The sequence below is a fragment of the Aquarana catesbeiana genome, linkage group LG05, assembly GCF_042186555.1.
Source record: "Aquarana catesbeiana isolate 2022-GZ linkage group LG05, ASM4218655v1, whole genome shotgun sequence".
Taxonomy (NCBI): Eukaryota; Metazoa; Chordata; class Amphibia; order Anura; family Ranidae; genus Aquarana; species Aquarana catesbeiana.
Genome location: NC_133328.1, coordinates 9,217,401 through 9,235,840, shown reverse-complemented (window position 1 = coordinate 9,235,840; position 18,440 = coordinate 9,217,401). Strand labels below are relative to the sequence as shown.

General features: G+C 43.3%; 1 protein-coding gene across 1 annotated transcript; it reads right to left on the bottom strand.

The window, feature by feature from the left end:
* Nucleotides 1-5,696: 5,696 nt before the first annotated feature.
* On the bottom strand, nt 5,697-13,429 carry LOC141145764 (lymphocyte antigen 6E-like). The gene is made up of 3 exons (XM_073632643.1): nt 13,374-13,429; nt 8,346-8,465; nt 5,697-5,902 (listed from the first exon to the last, which is right to left on the bottom strand). The coding sequence occupies exons 1-3, from the start codon at nt 13,423-13,425 to the stop codon at nt 5,697-5,699; spliced, it is 378 nt and encodes a 125-aa protein (XP_073488744.1). The 5' UTR covers nt 13,426-13,429.
* Nucleotides 13,430-18,440: the final 5,011 nt, after the last annotated feature.

Below are 18,440 nucleotides of genomic sequence, written 5' to 3'. Positions count from 1 at the left end.
TTCAGTGGCTGCAGCCAATTCATTTTTGATGAATCAGGTGGACCTACCCTTTATGGGCGCTCAACCTGCGGCCCTCCAGCTGTTGCGTGAATTACAAGTCCCATGAGGCATTGCATAGCTGATGGTTACAAGCATGACTCCCAAATGCAGAGGAATGATGGAACTTGTAGTTAGGGTTGCCACCTGTCCAGGATTCACCCGGACAGTTCAGGTTTTGAATCATGTGTCTGGGTTTCAGTCCACCTGAAACCCGGACACATTATTCAGAGCAGGCTGTAGTCATACACAAATCTGTTGCCGCCCGGGCGCTGCGGGAAGCTGTTTGGGGGCAGGTTTGACTGAAGGGTGGGGTGATAATGTCAGCAAGAGCAATTTGGCCACACCCACTGTTTGCCAAGGTGCGTTCTGTGCGCTACATTACTACTCTCCTTTAGGGCACCCAAATGTATCCAAGGTCTTTTATAATCTTATAGTGTTTACTGCAAAAAAAAATAAAAAATAATTCCCTGTGCTGCAAATGTATTCAGGTTTGGCTTGAAGAAAAGGTGGCAGCCCTACTTGTAGTTCCTCAACAGCTGGAAGGCCACAGTTTGAGTAACTATGCTTTAAATGTTCCGTTGCAATGCATTAAGGGCCAGTTCACACCATAGAAACGCAGTCCGGATGCGTTCCAGATGGTTTTCTGCGTGTGCGTTGTTGGTGCGTTTCTGATGCAGTCCAGTGCATTTTTCTCCCCTCTTTTTTCTTAAACCTAAATAGGGACATGTGTGTTCCAGTGCATATTTGGTGCGTTCTGGTGCATTCCAGTGTGTTTTTGATGCTTTTCACAGCGTTCCAGTGCAGGAAAAATGCAGCATGTTCTACTTTTTTTTTTTCCCTGGAACTGGAACCGCAAGCACCGGTGTGAGCTATGCCATTAAAGACCATAACACCTACTTTCCATGCGTTTTTGATGCAGAAAAAAAAGTGCACTGGACTGCATGTGGTGTGAACTGGCCCTAACAACGAGATATAGCACAGGTTAGCACAGGTCTCGTTAAGATAGTCTGTTCATTGTAAATAGGTTGGCAAGGCACCATTGATTAGAAAAAAAAAAAAACTTGCATGACCTTTTTTTTCAAACACAGCGCACCCCGATGGACAGTATGAGTTGCAGGGTATTGTGTTCTACCGAACAATGCAATGGGTGACATTTAATAAATGGCACCGCACACATTGTTATTTTCTAATCAGATTCAAAAACGAAATTGAAATATATTGCAATAAATACAGTGAGGTATAAAAGTGAAATAAGATCATCCCTACTTAGGCTGCTTTATAGTCTAGAAAAAAAAATAGAACAAAATAGAATAGAAATTAGATAATTATAATAGATAAAATAAATAGAATAAAACAGAAACTAAAAGAATTCAGTCATAAACTGAAGGGGTTTTGGTCCCAGGTGAGGGGCATTTTCAAGCGGTTTGCTGGATAGGATTTGGGCACTGACCCAGCCAGATATCTTCTCCACTATTCTGATCTTTAAAAACGTAGATACAAAAACAATGCTGGTCCACCTTGTCACCAGTGGGAAAATCCTGTATACCGGCAATGTGGAAGCAGGAACTCCCCTCCTACAATCTCATTGTGGCTCACTAATAGAATAGAACACAATATTCTATTCCTTTATATTCTATTCAATGGCCTTTTGACACTGCAACTGATGTAGTGGCAATCCAGGACAATGTTGCTGGCTGCACTAGTTTGGGTCACTTGTACTGGTGAGGTGCAGTGGCGTCTCCAGCTTTCATATTTAGGGGGGCACATGGGGGGGGGGACAGGGACAAAAGTAGGGGGGCAACTATAAAATGCAGTGAGCTCCCTTCCTACTTTATTGGTGCCCCCCAGGGTGGCAGAAAACAAGAGATATATGTCACCAGCATACCAAGAAAATATAAGGGTCCAAAGTAGTGGGAGAGCTATCAGGGTTGTTTTTTCAGTACCTGAGAGTCCTGGTGGAGTCCTTCCTGCAACTCGCTCTTCTCCCTGCCAATGAGGATGCAGGGGAAGGAGCAGATCAGGCGGCCGTGGTCGTGGTCGTGTGAGCGCTTGCATTATGCAATGTCAGCAAGCAGAGGGGGGGGAGAAATCACCCACAGGAGCTGACTGGGGACGCTCTCCCTCTCAATAGAGACTGTGTTGCTCCAGCAGCGACCCGAGTAAGATGTGGCGCATCCACAGACTTTTTTTTTTTTCTTTACAAAAAGGCAATTTAAATCGGGGGGGGGCACATGGTGGGGCACAGCATAATGTTGGAGGGGTCAGGGCCCCCTCTGGCCCCCCTAGTGATGCCATTGGTGAGGTGGCAATCAGGAACACTGCTGCTATGCTTACACTGGTTTTGTGACACTGGGACTTATGTGGGGGCAATCAGGGACACTGTTGCTGGCTGCACTGGTATGGTGGGGATCAGGGACACTGTGGGTTTGAGTTACTAAAATTGGAGCACTTAAAATTTGGTGCAGCTGTGCGTAGCAGCCAATCAGCTTTTAACTTCAACTAAGCTTTGAAAATAAAACTTGGAAGTTGATTGGTTTCTGCACCAGATTTTGCACTCTCCAGTTTTAGTAAATCTTCCCCCGCCATGACTGGCTGCACTGCTATGGTGGGCACTGTATTGGTGTGATGATTATCAGGGACACTGACTGGCTGCACTGGTGTGGTGATGATCAGGGACACTGACTGGCTGCACTGATATGGTGCGGTGATGATCAGGGACACTGACTGGCTGCACTGATATGGTGGCATTGTACTGGTTCTGATCACTGTGAGAGGAAACAGGACACTGTCTGCAACATTTAGCCATCGTTTACATATGTGATCACTGCGATTTGGCACAGCTATCACATAGTACAGGGCCAATTTCATTTTCCCTAAGGATGTTGTTAACAGGAATTGGGCATTTTACGCATATGTAGCACCCAGGAGTTTAGACAGTGTTGCTAAGTAAATTTAGTTTGCCAGGCGGTAGTTGCCCTGGTTAATTGTTAGTAGATCCACTGATTCCTCTCTAGTTCTGGACTTGCTGCACCTTCCCTCTTCTGTCACTAGGTGGTGTTATGCTGGCAACATTAGATAGACAGGGGCTTAGCAAGGTCAGGTTATGCATCGATGGGGTGCCTTAGCCAATTGGCGGGGGTTTCTTTAGTCCCTTGGCCTGGTGGGAGAATCTTTATTTGGGTGGAGTCAGGTGATTGGGTGATCGTGTGTTGTGCTACCCCAGGCTGCTAGGCCGGAATCCTGAGGCCTATCCCGGGGACACCTGGCTGCTAAGCTGTCTGAGGGCCTATCCAGAAGCAGCACAGGATTGGGACTGCATGATTGGAGTCCCACCGAGAGTAATGGTTCTGCCGGACCACACCCAAGTGACACCAGGAAGCAGTTGTAGTGGGTGCTGTCGCCCCCCATAATCGGCAAAACAGTGATGTCTTCCCCTGCTCCATTTGCCAGCTCCCCAGCTCTTTTCCAGAATCATACTTACCTGGGTGGATGATGTACCTGTCCCCCCCACCGGCCCCAAGACTGAGAACCAAGTGATCAAACACTGCTGATTGCACGGTTCTCAGAGCTCCCTGTGCTGAGAGCTGGTGACTACCAGTCTGACAAAAGACCCCCCCCCCCCCACGCTCACTGGAGCGCTGGGCTGTGGAGGGGGCAGGAGCAGCCAGCTCAGGCTCTCATCAGCTCACCGAGAGGCTGAGCCAGTCCAGGCATGTGGGTGGATGCCAACCATATGGTTGCAATCTTGCCTAAGCCTGGACCAGGTCTGATATCAGCCCACTGTCTGCTAAAAATGGGTCACAGAAGTGCAGAACAAACTGCAAACCTGAAATCCACAGGAAAAGTGCAGCCAAACGAGCTTTCCCCCCCGTACTTCTTTAAATGCCGAGCTGTAATCAATGAATAGCATTCTTACATAGTTGCTAGGGTACTCTAGATCAATGGTTTCTCAAATCCAGTCCCCCCAACAGGTCATGTTTTCCCTCAGATCAAATGTCTGTGGCAGGCCCGGACTGGCCATAGGGCAGATCGGGCGTTTGCCCGGTGGGCCGAGGGCCGCATGTGGAAGCTGGGAGGGCCGGCCGCGGGACGATATGCACAGCTGAAAGTCACAGTTCGCGGCGCATGTGCCCCACAACTCCTGGTCACCTGGCAACCAGGATGCAAAGGAGGGGGAGGAGGGACAGAGAAGCCGAGGCCACCAACTTCCCTATATGCAGCCACAGCACCTTGCTGGCTTTCAAGTGCGGGAGGCGGTTGAGAACCACTGCTCTAGATGACTTAGAGCCCCATGCACTACAAAGAGCAATGGCATCCTCCGTGCTTCCATTTTCCCTATATGCAAATTGATTTGGGGGGGGGGGGGGGGAGAAATCAAGATTGTCTGGTAAAGAAGTTTTGCTACATTTAACACCAGTCTTTTGAAGCATTTGATTAGGATCGATGTTGGTGCTATCAGCCTGTGATCTTGTAGGCCATCTTTATTTGCTACTTTTGGGACTGAAGTAATAGTTGATATTAGGCAAGTTGGTACTACAGCTAATGAGAAGTTAATATCTTAGTAAAAAGATCTGCAAATTGATCCGCACGGGCCTTGATGACCCTCCCCAGAAAATACCATCGGGACCCTCTGCTTGCCTGGTATTCACAGACCTGAATGCCTGTTGTACCTCACGTTTCTGCACCAAAAAAAAAAAAAAAAAAAAGTGCAATGTCAGTCAAACCCAACTCCAAGGAAAACATTTCCCAAGAATCTGACCTCAAAACATGAAAATAATCATCCTTGTTGTATCAACCTTGTACTAGTCCTATTAGTTGCTTCAGTTGACACATTTCTGGATGTTTCATTGTATCTGCATTAGCTTCACCCAGAGAAGGATTTATGGATAACTGATTTGAAACCGATCCATCTGTATGTGCAAGCTCCAAAAAAGATGCCCCACTATAATGTGTGTCCAGACCAGGTTCCATGGATCCCTATGGTTCCTCCAGAGGTTGCTTGAACATTGAGCAATTTCTGCCTCTTATAGGTTCCTGCTGACACCAGTCATCTTTTTATCAATTTGTAAAAAGGAAAAATTCTTCCCAATGATCACAAGTGTAGGAGCATTCTGACCACCACACTAATGTATCATGAGTTGTAGATTAGACATGTGCAGTTAGTTTCGTTCCGAACAGAAATGGACAAAATTTTGTCATTCAGATGTACCCGAATTTCAATAGTAATAAAATGAATCCAAAAAAAAAAAAACTCCAAACAAAGATAGTTATATTCCATCTTCCAAAATTGAAATTAAATATCCATCTTCCAAAATTCAGATAAAATAAATTAGATATTGAATCGATTAGCACGGAGTTCAATTTGACTGAAATGAATGCTGAAAACAAAGGTTTTCATTCTGCACAGGTCTATGGTTGGTAGAGTCATTTTTAGAAGGGATTCCCCACGTTGAAAAGATTCAGAGGGGTTGGTCCAGATTGTATAAACAATTTATTGGTTACAACATGAAGAAAAATACACAACATTATATATACACACACACACGTTTTACTTCAAAATGTCCCATGAGAGCCCCCAGGAACTCAAAGCCAGTAAATGGACAAAAAAAAAAAAAAAAAAAAAAAAAAAAAAAGTGTATACACAGTATACATAAGCTTTATGTCAGCTCTCTCATGAGGGCCCCTAGGAACCCAAGGGCCACAGCGAGGATGGTGTAGGTAGATTTAATACTGGAAGCCCCACTGGTGTTGCAGAGATCGGTGGTACAGCAGGATACGCTGGTGGAGACAACAACAGCATTGAATCCGGTTGCTGTGCAGACGGCTGTACAAGTCTTGGTGATGCTGGCACCAGAAAGACTACCTGTGGATGAGAGAGAGAGAGAGAGAGAGAGAGAGAGCACGGTGTGACAATATGGACAACTCCCACATATTGGGAAACTGATGAACCCCCCCAAACTTCTAAGGTTGTTGTTTCATCAACATGCCAGATTGCCATTGCTGTAGGCAGTACCTCAAGTCAAGAAAGCTCAAAACCTCAAGTCAAGAAGGCTGTCTAAAGAAATCAATATGGCCAACACCATGGGGTCAATTTGCTGCTTGAGTATGCCAATCATTCACACAGGCTCCATAAATCTCCTCCTGTAATTTCCCCTGAATGGTACCATTTAGTGGCTGCAACGCAGTATTTTCTGGATTCCAGGGAAAATTAAGGCAAATTTTTATTTTTAAATTTTTATTTTATCTGGGAGCTCTGTTTTAAAGCCAAAGTATTGGCAATTTCAACATTTCCAGTTAGGACCATTGGAACGATGTATACTACCATACCTGTGGGATCCCTCTAGAAGCTGGAAATTTGGACCTAAATTTTCTGACTTAAGTTCCAGTCCGCAGGCTGACCCTGAATCTGGGCATTTGGCTCATCATTAGTGAGCTTCAGGTCAGATTATAGACACCCCCTGTGCCGGCAGATTAATTTTTAGTGAGATGGTTACATGCCGTGATGCCTGCAGGGGGTGCAATATTGTATTCACATTTAAAGCAGCGTTCCACCCAGAAATTGAACTTCTGCTTAATCGGGGGGGGGGGGCGCAACGAGACTCGCGCATGTGCAGTAGGGAACCAGGCTGGGAAGCCACAAGGTTTCACTTTCCGATTCCTTTACTGAAGATGCCGGCCCCACCATCCGAGAGCCGAGGGACAGGTCGGCTTCGGGTGAGGACATTGCAGGCACCCTGGACAGGCAAGTGTCCTCATTTAAAGTCAGCAGCTGCAGTATTTGTAGCTGCTGACTTTTTTCAGCGGAACTCTGCTTTAAACATTTAAAGAGTGCACTGGCCTCCACAAAGAATCCTTGTAATGTGTCCAATATGTCGATTTCCTATGATTGCCAGCTCCATCTAGTGGCCATAATGTGTTATTCCTGATCTGAGGCATTTCAGGGAAATACTACAGTGTGGCCACTAGATGGAGCTGATGATCATAGGAAACAGTGTTGCCAACTGTCAGGGGGAAAAAAAAAAAAAAAAAAAAAGGCAGTTCTCTCCTGCCAGTAAAAATATGGTTCTGATGCTCAGCTTGGTCCGGAGTTGGCTGAGACCATCCCAGCACCTGCTACAGTGTGGTGGTGCCTGAGCATGTCGTGTGATGTCATGGTGCAATGGAGCCAAGCAGAGTGGCCAGAGCCTCGTGTGCAGGTCTGCGGTATGCAGTGGCATCTCCAGATTTCATATTTAGGGGGGGGACAGAGACAAGTAGGGGGGCAACTATAAAATGCAAATATAATATAATATAATATAATATAATATAATATAATATATCTCCTGGGGCCCTTTACTATGATCCCACAACGGCCCTTTCACATGATCTGCAGCAAGATCCCTTCCTACTGTATTGGGGCCCCCCCAGGGTGGCAGAAAACAAGAGATATATGTTACCAGCATACCAAGAAAATATAAGGGTCCAAAGCAGTGGGAGAACTATCAGGCTTGCAAAGGTTGTCTTGCCACCAGGCTCTGGTGTTCTGCCACTGTGGGGTTCCCCAGCCTCCTCTTGCTGTCCTGCCCTTGCTATTGACAGCGCTGGTCTGGCATCTCTTGGAATTTACAGGCTGGTTCTCCTGTCTTTTTTTTAATTGGGGGGGGCACAGCATAATGTTGGGGGGGTCAGGGCCCCCTCTGGCCCCCCTAGTGACGCCATTGGCGGTATGCAAGCAAGGCAGACTGGGACTGTCAGTGCTGTTTAGACTGGAGTGGACTGGAGTGAGCGCTTGGCGACTGTCACTGACTCTGGAGGGGACGTGCCGTGTCAGTGAGGTCTCATCTGTGCTGCTGCACACTGCTGTCAGTCACTGTGAGAGTCAATTTTATGTGTGCCACCCATTCTAATTTCTTGCCCTTCCGAGTCCAGTTCCTGAGCTACATACTATGTCGAAAATAAAAGAAAATGTTTTTTGCCTTATCTACTTTAAATCATATTGCTAATTGCATATTGTATTTGTTTGTAGCCTAAATACTCTCATTTGCACTTAAAACTGTAATTTTGTAACTTTTGGAAACGCCAGCAAAAATATACTTGGCTGTGCCAGTAAATTTCAATCTGGTAGGTTGGCGACACTGATAGATAATACAGAGATTAGACACATTCTGGAGATTTGGGATGGCTGTGCAGCAAAATTCTTTTAAAAATAGACCCTTTAAAAATGGTTTATGAAATTTCTAAATGTGGATCATTGGAGATATGAGATTGGATTCTGGTGGATCATTAGACATGGGACATCTTCAGACCGGGCCCAGTCATTATCTTACCGAGTCCTCCAGCAACGACGGAGGTCATGCAGTTGGTGTCGGTGGCGGAGCAGGTAGTCGGAGTCAGGCAGTTTGTGTTGCTGCTCTGGGAGGTGCAGGTGTAACATTGTAGTGATAAAGCTGTAAAAGAGATAGAAGTATAGTCACACACTCTGTTCAGATTGTAGGATTTTCAGATCAATTCCAGAACACACCAAGATTCAGGTACAGGATACATTAGAATTTTGCCACCACTTTGTGGGGCCAACCAACTGTTCCTTCTATGAAAGCTTGGCTACAATTGGTTGATGATGTACACCTCATGGAGAGTATCACCCACAATATTAGAGGGTCCTCCCAGAAACATTCCCTAATCTGGGACTCCTGAAAATTTTTTCCAATCTACCGCCACATATACGAATCTTCCTCTAACCACTTAAACATAATACTCTAGCGTAGCCATTCAGCACTTATGCTAATTCTCCCCTCTGCTCAATACATGGTCTAGTATACCAGCAACTTCCTACCAACTCTCTTTTCTATCTTCTCTTTTTCTATCACTACTTTTTCTGGATGTTTACCTTTATTAAACTAACTCAATATTTTCTATTTAATTATATTTAGATTATGGTGCTCACCTAGTTACCATCCTTTATCCAATTAGCTGTTTTGTTGACTATATGCATCTCCCTGGATGTACCTACTATAATTTTCTAATTGGTGGATTCTATGAATACTATATTCTATGTTGCTGAAAACCTAGAAGTGTTATGTATTTCGTGTTATATTTGTACATATGGTAGATTTTTCTTCAATAAAAATATATTAAACAAAAAAAAAAGAATTTTGCCAATGGCAGTAATCATTGAATTCTGTGTGTAGAACGTATTTCTGCCTCTGTCCGCTCACCAAACACCTCCCTATAGACATTCCTCTCATCACCTCCATTGTTGGCTGGATTGGGCGAGAAAAGAGTATCGTGATTTGGGTATTTATCGTCTGCCAGGGCGCCATACAAACGTAGCATTTCATCCCGAAAAAGGAACAGTGAGCCGACACGTACCCCAGATATGGGACATTGTGCCAGGAGCCTGCAAACACCAACGGGGACAGAAGGGTCAGTTTTGTGGAGGGTAGAAGGGCAACGATACCAACGAGGAAGAATACAATTATTGTGTTTTTGGGCATAGGGTGTGCCTGAAGTTTGTATGAGCACGCAAATATTTTGTCCCAGTACAATTTATCTGACGGCTTATTCAATTCCCATTCCGCATCTCTTTCCAAAGGGGGGAAAAAAAAAAAAAAAAAAAAAAAACACCCAACCATTCATACAAGAGCAGTGTACATTCACTTTATAAATACAACTGCATAATAGCACTTAGACATGTGCGGTTCATTTCTAATTAAAATTGATGAATTTTCGGAAATTCGGATGTATCCGAATTTAAAACGAATCTGAAAAGTTTTGTAATCAATTTCCAAAGAGAGTAAAATAGAAATAGCATAGACCGAATATAACCATTTCCCAAAATTCAAATTTCAAAATAGAATAAAAACTTGAATAGAAAATAGAATAGGAATATGGTTATATTCATTTTTTTTTAAATACTATTGTGTTATATTCTATTCAAATTGATTCTATTTGAATTTTGGGAAATGGTTAAATTATTTCTATTCTATTTATTCTATTTATATTTCAGAAGATGGTTATAATCTATTTTATATTCTATCCTATTTGGTTCCGTTTTACTCTTATATATTCTATTTTCTGTTATATATTTCCCCCCCCCCCCCCCCCCATTCTTCTTTTCTTTTATATTCTATTTTTATTCTCTTTGGAAACTGGAAAATGATTAAAAAAAAAAAAATTCTAAAACGAATTTAACTGAACGAAATTATGTAAATAAAATCAAAACAAGATGATTTTTTTCATTCTGCACATATCTGATAGCAATACCATCTTTTTCCTATGGCTTGCTTATATACCAAATAGTAGTTAGCGAATTACATTCATCTGGACTTGTACAATGTTGAAGGCAGTCTGCTTCTTATACAAAATTAGCAATTAAACCAGTGGTGGCTGGTGCTCCACTTTTTTGGAGGGGGGGGTTTGAGGGATCATTCGGTCGATCAGGAGGGCCTGGTGACTAGTTTGGAGGACGCACCTACAACTAAAGTCTGTTTGCAGTAATGCCGGGTTGCTTAACGACCGCCGCAGATATGCTGTGGCAGGGCGGCTCTATTGCATGAATTGCTGTACTGGTACAGTGCTTCGTGTAATAGATACAGCACATGCCTGCGGCACGGCGCCAGAGCCATGGCATGTCTGGCGGTCACGATCTTTTAAAATTGCCACCCTTTTCCTTCATAGCGCAAAATAGCTGCAGAGGTGATCAAATACCACCAAAAGAAAGCTCCATTTGTGGAAGAAAAAAAAATTTGTTTGAGTAAATCGCACAACTGTGCAATTTTCAGTTAAAGTGATGCAGTTTTTTTTTATCGCAAAAAAAAAAAAAAAAATGGCCTGGTCATTAAGGGGGTAAAACCTTCCAGGGATAAAGTGGTTAGAGATTCTGGTACTGTGAAGCTGTTCTTTTTCTGGATCTAAGGAATCTGAAAGTGATCTGCAATTGGTATCCGACACTCCAAATCCTCTCTCAAAGTTCCACATTAAAGCTTTGAAAATATCAAAGTGACTGCCACCCAATTTCTGTTCCAAACTCCCCATTATAGCCATGGACTCAGCCCTGGGGTAAATGCTAGCCCACCCCCTTGCCTTGAATAGACCCAGGGGTGGGGGGGGGGGGTGCTACATAGAGAATGATGGTGACAAGATGATCCCCGGCAGTCTCTATGACTTGGAGGCCCAGGCACTTCGTTGCGTATGCTTGCAATTCTGTGTGTCGTAAGTCACGCCCACATATCTAAACGGGATTCAATCCACATGTGAGCAATAATTCTATCCCAAGACCTCCTCTAACTTTAAACAGGTAACCTGTTAAAAAAAAAAAAAATTTAAAGTGGCGCCTATGGAGCTTTTTATATACCGAAGTTTGGCACCATTCCACAAGTGTGCGCAATTTTAAAGCGTGACAAGTAATATACATTTTTTTTTTTTTTTTTTTTTTTTTTAAATACTACATTTTACAAAACAGCTACATTCAACAATCTATTGTTTTCCACTCCAAAAGAAAAAAAAAAAAATTTATATATATATATCAAATTGTTGAATCTAGCGGTTTTGTAAAATGTAGTATTACAACATACAATGTCACCTGATGCATTCCATCTGATAGGTTTACAACTAGGTGAGGCGTGAAACAAATTTTTGCACATTCTAGTGATAGAAAGGAGGTAGCAATGATGTAGCAGTTATGAGATATTTAATTTCTCCCACATATTAAAATGTAATTTTCAAGTAAAGTGACCCTTTAAGGTAGTCTGCCACTTTAAATATCTCACTAGCATACATAAATATAAGAACATGATAATTTTTTTTTTTTTTTTTTTGACAAAAGGATAGTTAGACATAATATATGAATGTTTTTTTAGTAGAGATTAACAGACTGAGACGAGAACTGCATTTAACCCCTTCCTGCCCAAGCCTTTTTTCTGACACTTGTTGCTTACCAATTAAAATCCATATTTTTTGATAGAAAATTACTTAAAACCCCCAAACATTTTTTTTTTCTTCAGCAGAAACCCTAGAGAATAAAATGGTGGTTGTTGCAATATTTTATGTTGTATTTGAGCAGTGGACAACCACCCCACAGTAAAATTAGCCCAACGTTTTTGTAGAAGGTGAAAGATGTTACGCCAAATAGATACCCAACATGTCACACTTTAAAAATGTGCACACTTGTGGAATGGCGACAAACGACAGTAAAATAAATAAAAAAATAAAACCACACACCCCACTTATGGAGTTTTTTTTATTTATTTTTTAATACAGGTTACCAGTTTAGAGTTAGGAGGTTCTGTGCTAGAATTATATTGCTGTGATCGTTGGAGCGAGAACAATCTCACGTGTGGTTTGAACACAGTTTACATCTGTGGGCATGACTTAGGTAAGCATTCGCTTCTGCACACGAGCATGGAGGGATAGGGTGATAGATATATATATATATATATATATATATATATATATATATATATATATATATATATATATATATATATATATATATATATATATATATATATATATATATACACATACATACACATACATATACATATACATACACACACACACACACTAAACTGCTTGTAAATTATTATTACTGGTGGGGCTCACAGTATTGAGAATTACAGGTGTAATATTGATAGACACTGATTAGGTTTGAATAGTAACACTTGTTCACAACCCTGGTCTTTGCAGAAAAACATTTAGCCCCCCCGTTGACATCAGGGAGATTTGACATGTGAAATCACAGCCTATTGCCGGCAACATCCGAATCAGTGCGACACCGACTTTGCAGCACTGCACTAATTTTCAAAAGTAGTTCCTTCAATACTTTGGGTGCGATTTCAATAGACATCTGTGCAGACACACGCAGACACACAATGAAATCATGTAAGTTTAGCTGAACTCGCACAATTTTAATCCGGCAATGCAGTCCAACTTCAGGGGCGATTTGACAGACAGGTTCCTGCACAGGTGTCTATTGAAATCGCACCCAAAGCCACCAAAAAGTAGTGCAGGAACTACTTTTGGAAATCAGTGACATGCCTCAAAAGTCGGCATTGCACCGATGCAGACAGTGTTTTTGCCAGCAAGAGCCACCGATTTTGGCGTGTCAAATTGGACCAATGAGAACCTAGGCTCAGAGTAAACGAGGGTTTAGTTTGGGTTTCATCTTAACACCACAGCAGTGACACTCCAATTCTATTAGATCTGGATGCAGTTTCCATTTCACCCAACAAACGTATCGTTATGTTTTCAGTTGTAAAACCTTGTTCTTTTTATAATATATTACATATTCTGAGTGTATTGTTATCCCATCACAGAGATCCCATAACAATAACATGTACATTTTCAAGACTTACCTGAACCAACACAGAGTGCAATGAAGACCAGTAGACCTTTGGTGGACACCATTGTGAGTCAGAGGTGAGTGTCCTCCTGGCTGTCCCACCCTCTTATATACATACAGCTGCGTATACGTGGGGAATGGGGTTGGGGCAGTTTCCATGAAAACTAAGGACTGGCCACTCCTCACTCTGAATTGAGATAGAAACTGTCACCTCTGAGAACAATGGCGGTGACGTCTCCACCTGGATTCAGGTGACACGAATAAAGGTCAAAAATTTGTAAACAAAAAAAATTAGTTCATGGAATTTTCTTGAGATAAATGGGGTGACCATTGTTGACCAAAGTCCAGAGAAAAACTGAAGGCAAAACATGGAAATGTTTTTCCTAATTTTTTTTACTACTATAAAACCCCTTTCACACCGGGGGCCATGCCTGCATTAGCAGCGTTTTAGTGCTGTTTAAGCGGCACTTTTCGGTCGCTAGCGGTGCGCTTTTATCCCCAAAGAAGGGGATTAAAAGCATCTGTGTTGCTGCGCTTCCAAATTGCTTTTCAGGCACTTTGGAAGCGCTGCCCATTCATTACAATCGGCAGGGGCGTTTTGGGAGCACTAAATACAGTGCCCCAAATCACCCCAAAGATGCTGCTTGCAGGACTTTTCCTAACGCCCAGCAAGCGCACCGCCCCAGTGTGAAAAGTCACACTGAAATGAATGGGAGGCGTTTCTTAGGCGCCATGTCTAGAGCCAAAATGCCTGAAAACCGCCTCAGTGTGAAAGGGGTTACGTTTTATTAGAAGTTTCCATAAAAAAAAAAAAAAAAATTCATTTTCTTTTAACTGAACAAATGAAATGATGAAGCTGACCATACACGGTGCAGAATGGAACCCGGTGCAATTGTCTGAGTGGGTGACCCTCCCGGCTCTGCTCCATGGAACAGAAGTCGATCATTCTATCATTTTTTTTTTTATTGAAGGAACCTGCTGGAAAATCTTCAGCTGAACAGCTCATCCAATCAGATGTGTCCGTTGAGTATTTTGAAGGCAGTCAGTGCTGGAGTGGGAATAAAAACCAGCCCTGGAAAAAAAAAAAAAATGTCATACCAGCCCCATAGCTTTATTATACCAGCCCAACATCATAACGTCATTTTCTTGTTCATGAAAGGGAAAACCATGCACATTTGAAGAGTGTGTTGTATAGAGACAAGACAAGACAAGACAGAGAATGTGTGGGAATGAATGTATGAATGTGTGTGTGTGTGTGTGTGTGTGTGTGTGGGGGGGGGGGGGGGGGGGGGGATTCTGGTGACCAGAGACCACCTTCCACAGAAAGAATACACAGGCCACTTTCCCACTGAGGCGCTTTATAGGTGCTATAGCGCCTGTAAAGAGCCTGTCCTCTCACTCCAATGTGAAAGCCCTCGGGCTTTCACACTGGAGCGGTGCACTGGCAGGACGGCAAAAAAAGTCCTGCAAGCCGCATCTTTGCAGCGCTGTATACACCGCTCCTAAAGCGCCCCTGCCCATTGAAATCAATGGGCAGCGCTGCCGAACCGCCGGCAAAGCGCCTCTGCAGCTTTGAGGGCGATTTTAACCCTTTTTGTCCGCTAGCGGGGGTTAAAAGCACCCCGCTAACGTCTGAAAAGCACTACAAAAAATACAGTAAAGCGCCACTAAGAAATAGCGGTGCTTTCCCGGTGACGCCCCCAATGCCTCGGTGTTAAAGCAGCCAAAAGGTAAGGGGGGTGGGTAACTGATATAAGGGGTAAACCTTTATATCAGTGCCCCTTTACATTATCGTATTCACTCCCCCCTTACATCCGTGACCCCCCCCTCAGACTAGCCTGGCGGCGCTGTTACTGACCTCCTCTCAGGTGCACCGTGCAGGGCTCAGTCAGACGTCTACAGCTTGGTGGCTCTAGTTTTCCTATAGTCTCCTCTCCACAGTTCACACACACCTGACTTCTCCCATGACCCCCATCCTGGCAACACTCCCACTCTTAACTCCTCTCCAGACTCCACCTTGGATACTGCAGACATGATATAAGGCAAGAGATGGTCAGAGACTGTGCAGACATGATACAACAGATAAATGCAGTCCAGTGGCGGCCCATCCAGGCAGAAAAAAAAAAAAAAAAAAAAAAAAGTACTAGTTACTTACCGGTAACTGTCTTTCTGGGAAATCTTCCAGGACAGCACACCTGAGAGATGAGAGGCTCCTCCCCACAGGAAACACAATCAATCAACAGCTGTTTTAAGTCCACACCCTTCCCCCTGATCCTCAGTTTGTAGAGAAGTAACTCCTGAACCTGGTTCACAAGGGAAATCATTCCTCATAGGCACTCACCTTCTAGTGTTCTAAAATTTTCCCTCCTCCAACGGGTGGGATGTAGGCCTGCCGTCCTGGAAGATTTCCCAGAAAGACAGTTACCGGTAAGTAACTGTCAATTTTCTCTAGTCATCTTCCAGGACGGCACACCTGAGAGAATAATCAAGTACCTCAGGCCTACCTTAGGGTGGGACCACTGCAAGACTCTTGGCGAACCTCGGTTCTGCAGTAAGCTTTACCTTTACTCCATATGCTTGATGAAGGTATCTTAGCTGGATCATGTGGCTGATCTGCCGGTCTACTCCACCGGTGTCCCTGCCTTCTGTTGTTTCGGATGCAGGATCTAGGTGGAGTGGGCTCTTAAAGATGGAATCAGAAAACATGTTAAACTTGTAGGTTATCAATGTTGTCTGTCACACATCTACCAACAATGGCCTATTCTGCCTATAGGTGCTGTTTAGAACCACTAAAAAGATTAATCGGAGACCTGTGTTGTAAGACAAGGACACTACATTGATCCATAAGGGGGCCTGTCTTAACACAACCCTGTCCAGGGAAATAAAACTGCCAAAAAAGGGGGGCCCCTGACAGACAACCCCTTTTTGTTCATTTTTAGGTTTACGTCAAAGACTGAAGGGAAATAGATTAACAAAAACTTAATCCCTGGGTTTAAGGCATGCCCAATCTATAGTTTTACTTACGCCTGAGAGCCTACTCAGGAGATTAACATCTATAGCAGGAGAAGAACACTCATATTGCTACATCTAGTCTTGCTAGAAGGGCAAAATGAAGGCCATGCACCGAGCTGTAACCTATTTAGTCGGGTATACATGTTTATACTTCATCTTCAGGCCATAAAACTCCTCTGAACCGAACTTCCCAAGTTCTTATTAAACGGGGCGATTCATTATCGCCTTCCTCCAGTGACCCATAACTCTACTGGGCTTCAACCCTAGGAAATGGCTCTGGCATCCCTGAATGTAAGGGGTCGAGGCTTTCTGACATGTGACATCTGCACCAGAACTCCTGGCCCTTTCACGGAAGAGAAGGCTGAAATACAAAAAGGTGATACATGTATTAATATCACAAATAAAAAAAAAAAAAAAAAAAATCATAGATTGTGGACATAGCACAATAGATTTAGACAGAAAGGACACAAGCATAGACATCAATGTTGTGTATCTGAGTGTGACTAGCTAAACCAAAATATCAAATATGGGAAGAGACCCAAATCTGAACCACAGTCTGGTTTTCTGATGTGCGGCCAATATGTAAGCATTAAGACACAAACACACCTTAAATGCTGCACATTTCTGAAGTGCAGCTAGCTAGGTCATAACTGGTAAATACAGAAAGGACGGGAACCCCCTTTTACAGTGGCATTTTACTGATGTACAGCAAAACAAGGCTATAAAGAGAAGACAGAAAGACCCAAACTTCTATGTTGCGTATTTATGACGAACCACCAAGTACAGTTATAAGACAATCCTTCCTGTTATGCAGTTCTGTAGTGCAGTTACATAGAACCAACAGAGAAAGAACACAAGCAACCTACAGCATTGTGTTTTTCTGAAGTGCCATAAGGTAAGGCAATATGAAACAGAAAGCACCAACAAGCTTCAATGTTGAGTACTTCTGCTGTGCAGCAACATAACAACAAACAACAGACAGCCTTTACAGCTGCGATCTTTCTGGTCTACTGCAAAATAAGGCAATAACTCCACAATGAGTATTCCTGCAGCATTGCAAAACCTGAACCAGAAGGGACAGATAAGCTTAGGGTTCCCACACCCGTGCGACCCAACCTGCCACTTGGGACTGCAAGACGCATGAGAAGTCATACTATGGCTTCCAAAGGGTATCATTCGTGACTGTGCGACTCCAGGTCGCAGCGTATCCAGCAGTCCCTGCTTACGGAACCACAGACCTCAAGATTACACAGGTCGCAGGAAAAGCAGTTTTCGGGTCGAACAAACAAGGGGTCCCCATGCTGTGGCTCCCTGGAGGAGTGCAGCCAACAACCCCCTACTGTGTATACCTAAGAAACACCACTTACTGCTGTGCCTTTCTGATATACGGACGATAAGTCAGTAAATATAGGACATACAGGACACAAACAATGTTCAATCTTTGTGTATGTCTGATGTGTAGCATATACCAATACTGAGCAGAGATGTCATTACCCTCAATGTGTCTCCCTGCTGAGCAGCAAAAACAAATCAGAAAAAGACAAACAACCTTCACTGTTGTGTCCTTTCTGATATGCAGCCAATAAGGCAGTAAACCTTCAATTTTGTATGTGTCTGATGTGCAACAACAATCTTGAACAGAGATAGCACATCCATATTCAAGTGATTTGGCATGTGACTCAACATGTCAAATCGCATGCCTAAAATTGGCAGCCATTGCCGTTAATAGCACTGTCTGAATCAGCCCGGGCCACTTTGTGGTGCTGCACTGATTACCAATGGCAGTATGTGTACTACCCCTGGCACAGGTTCAAATTTTGTATTTTCCAACAAAATCAGGACCATCCGTCATCACTGCTGCCTTTCTGATAAGCAACCAATAAGGCAGTGATACAGGACCCACAGACAAACCTCAATCTTGTATATGTCTGATGTGCAATAATATAACAGTTCTGAATAGAGATAGCACATCCATATTGAAGTGATTTGGCATGCAACTCAACATGTCAAAGTCGCATGCCTAAAATCGGTAGCCATTGCTGTTAATAGCGCTGTCTGAATCAGCACG

Coding starts and splice junctions, on each gene's coding strand:
- LOC141145764 (XM_073632643.1), bottom strand. CDS start 13,425: ATGGTGTCCACCAAAGGTCTACTGGTCTTCATTGCACTCTGTGTTGGT. Junction 8,466..13,373: donor TGCACTCTGTGTTGGTTCAG/GTAAGTCTTGAA, acceptor TCTCTTTTACAG/CTTTATCACTACAATGTTAC. Junction 5,903..8,345: donor CGTCGTTGCTGGAGGACTCG/GTAAGATAATGA, acceptor TCTCATCCACAG/GTAGTCTTTCTGGTGCCAGC.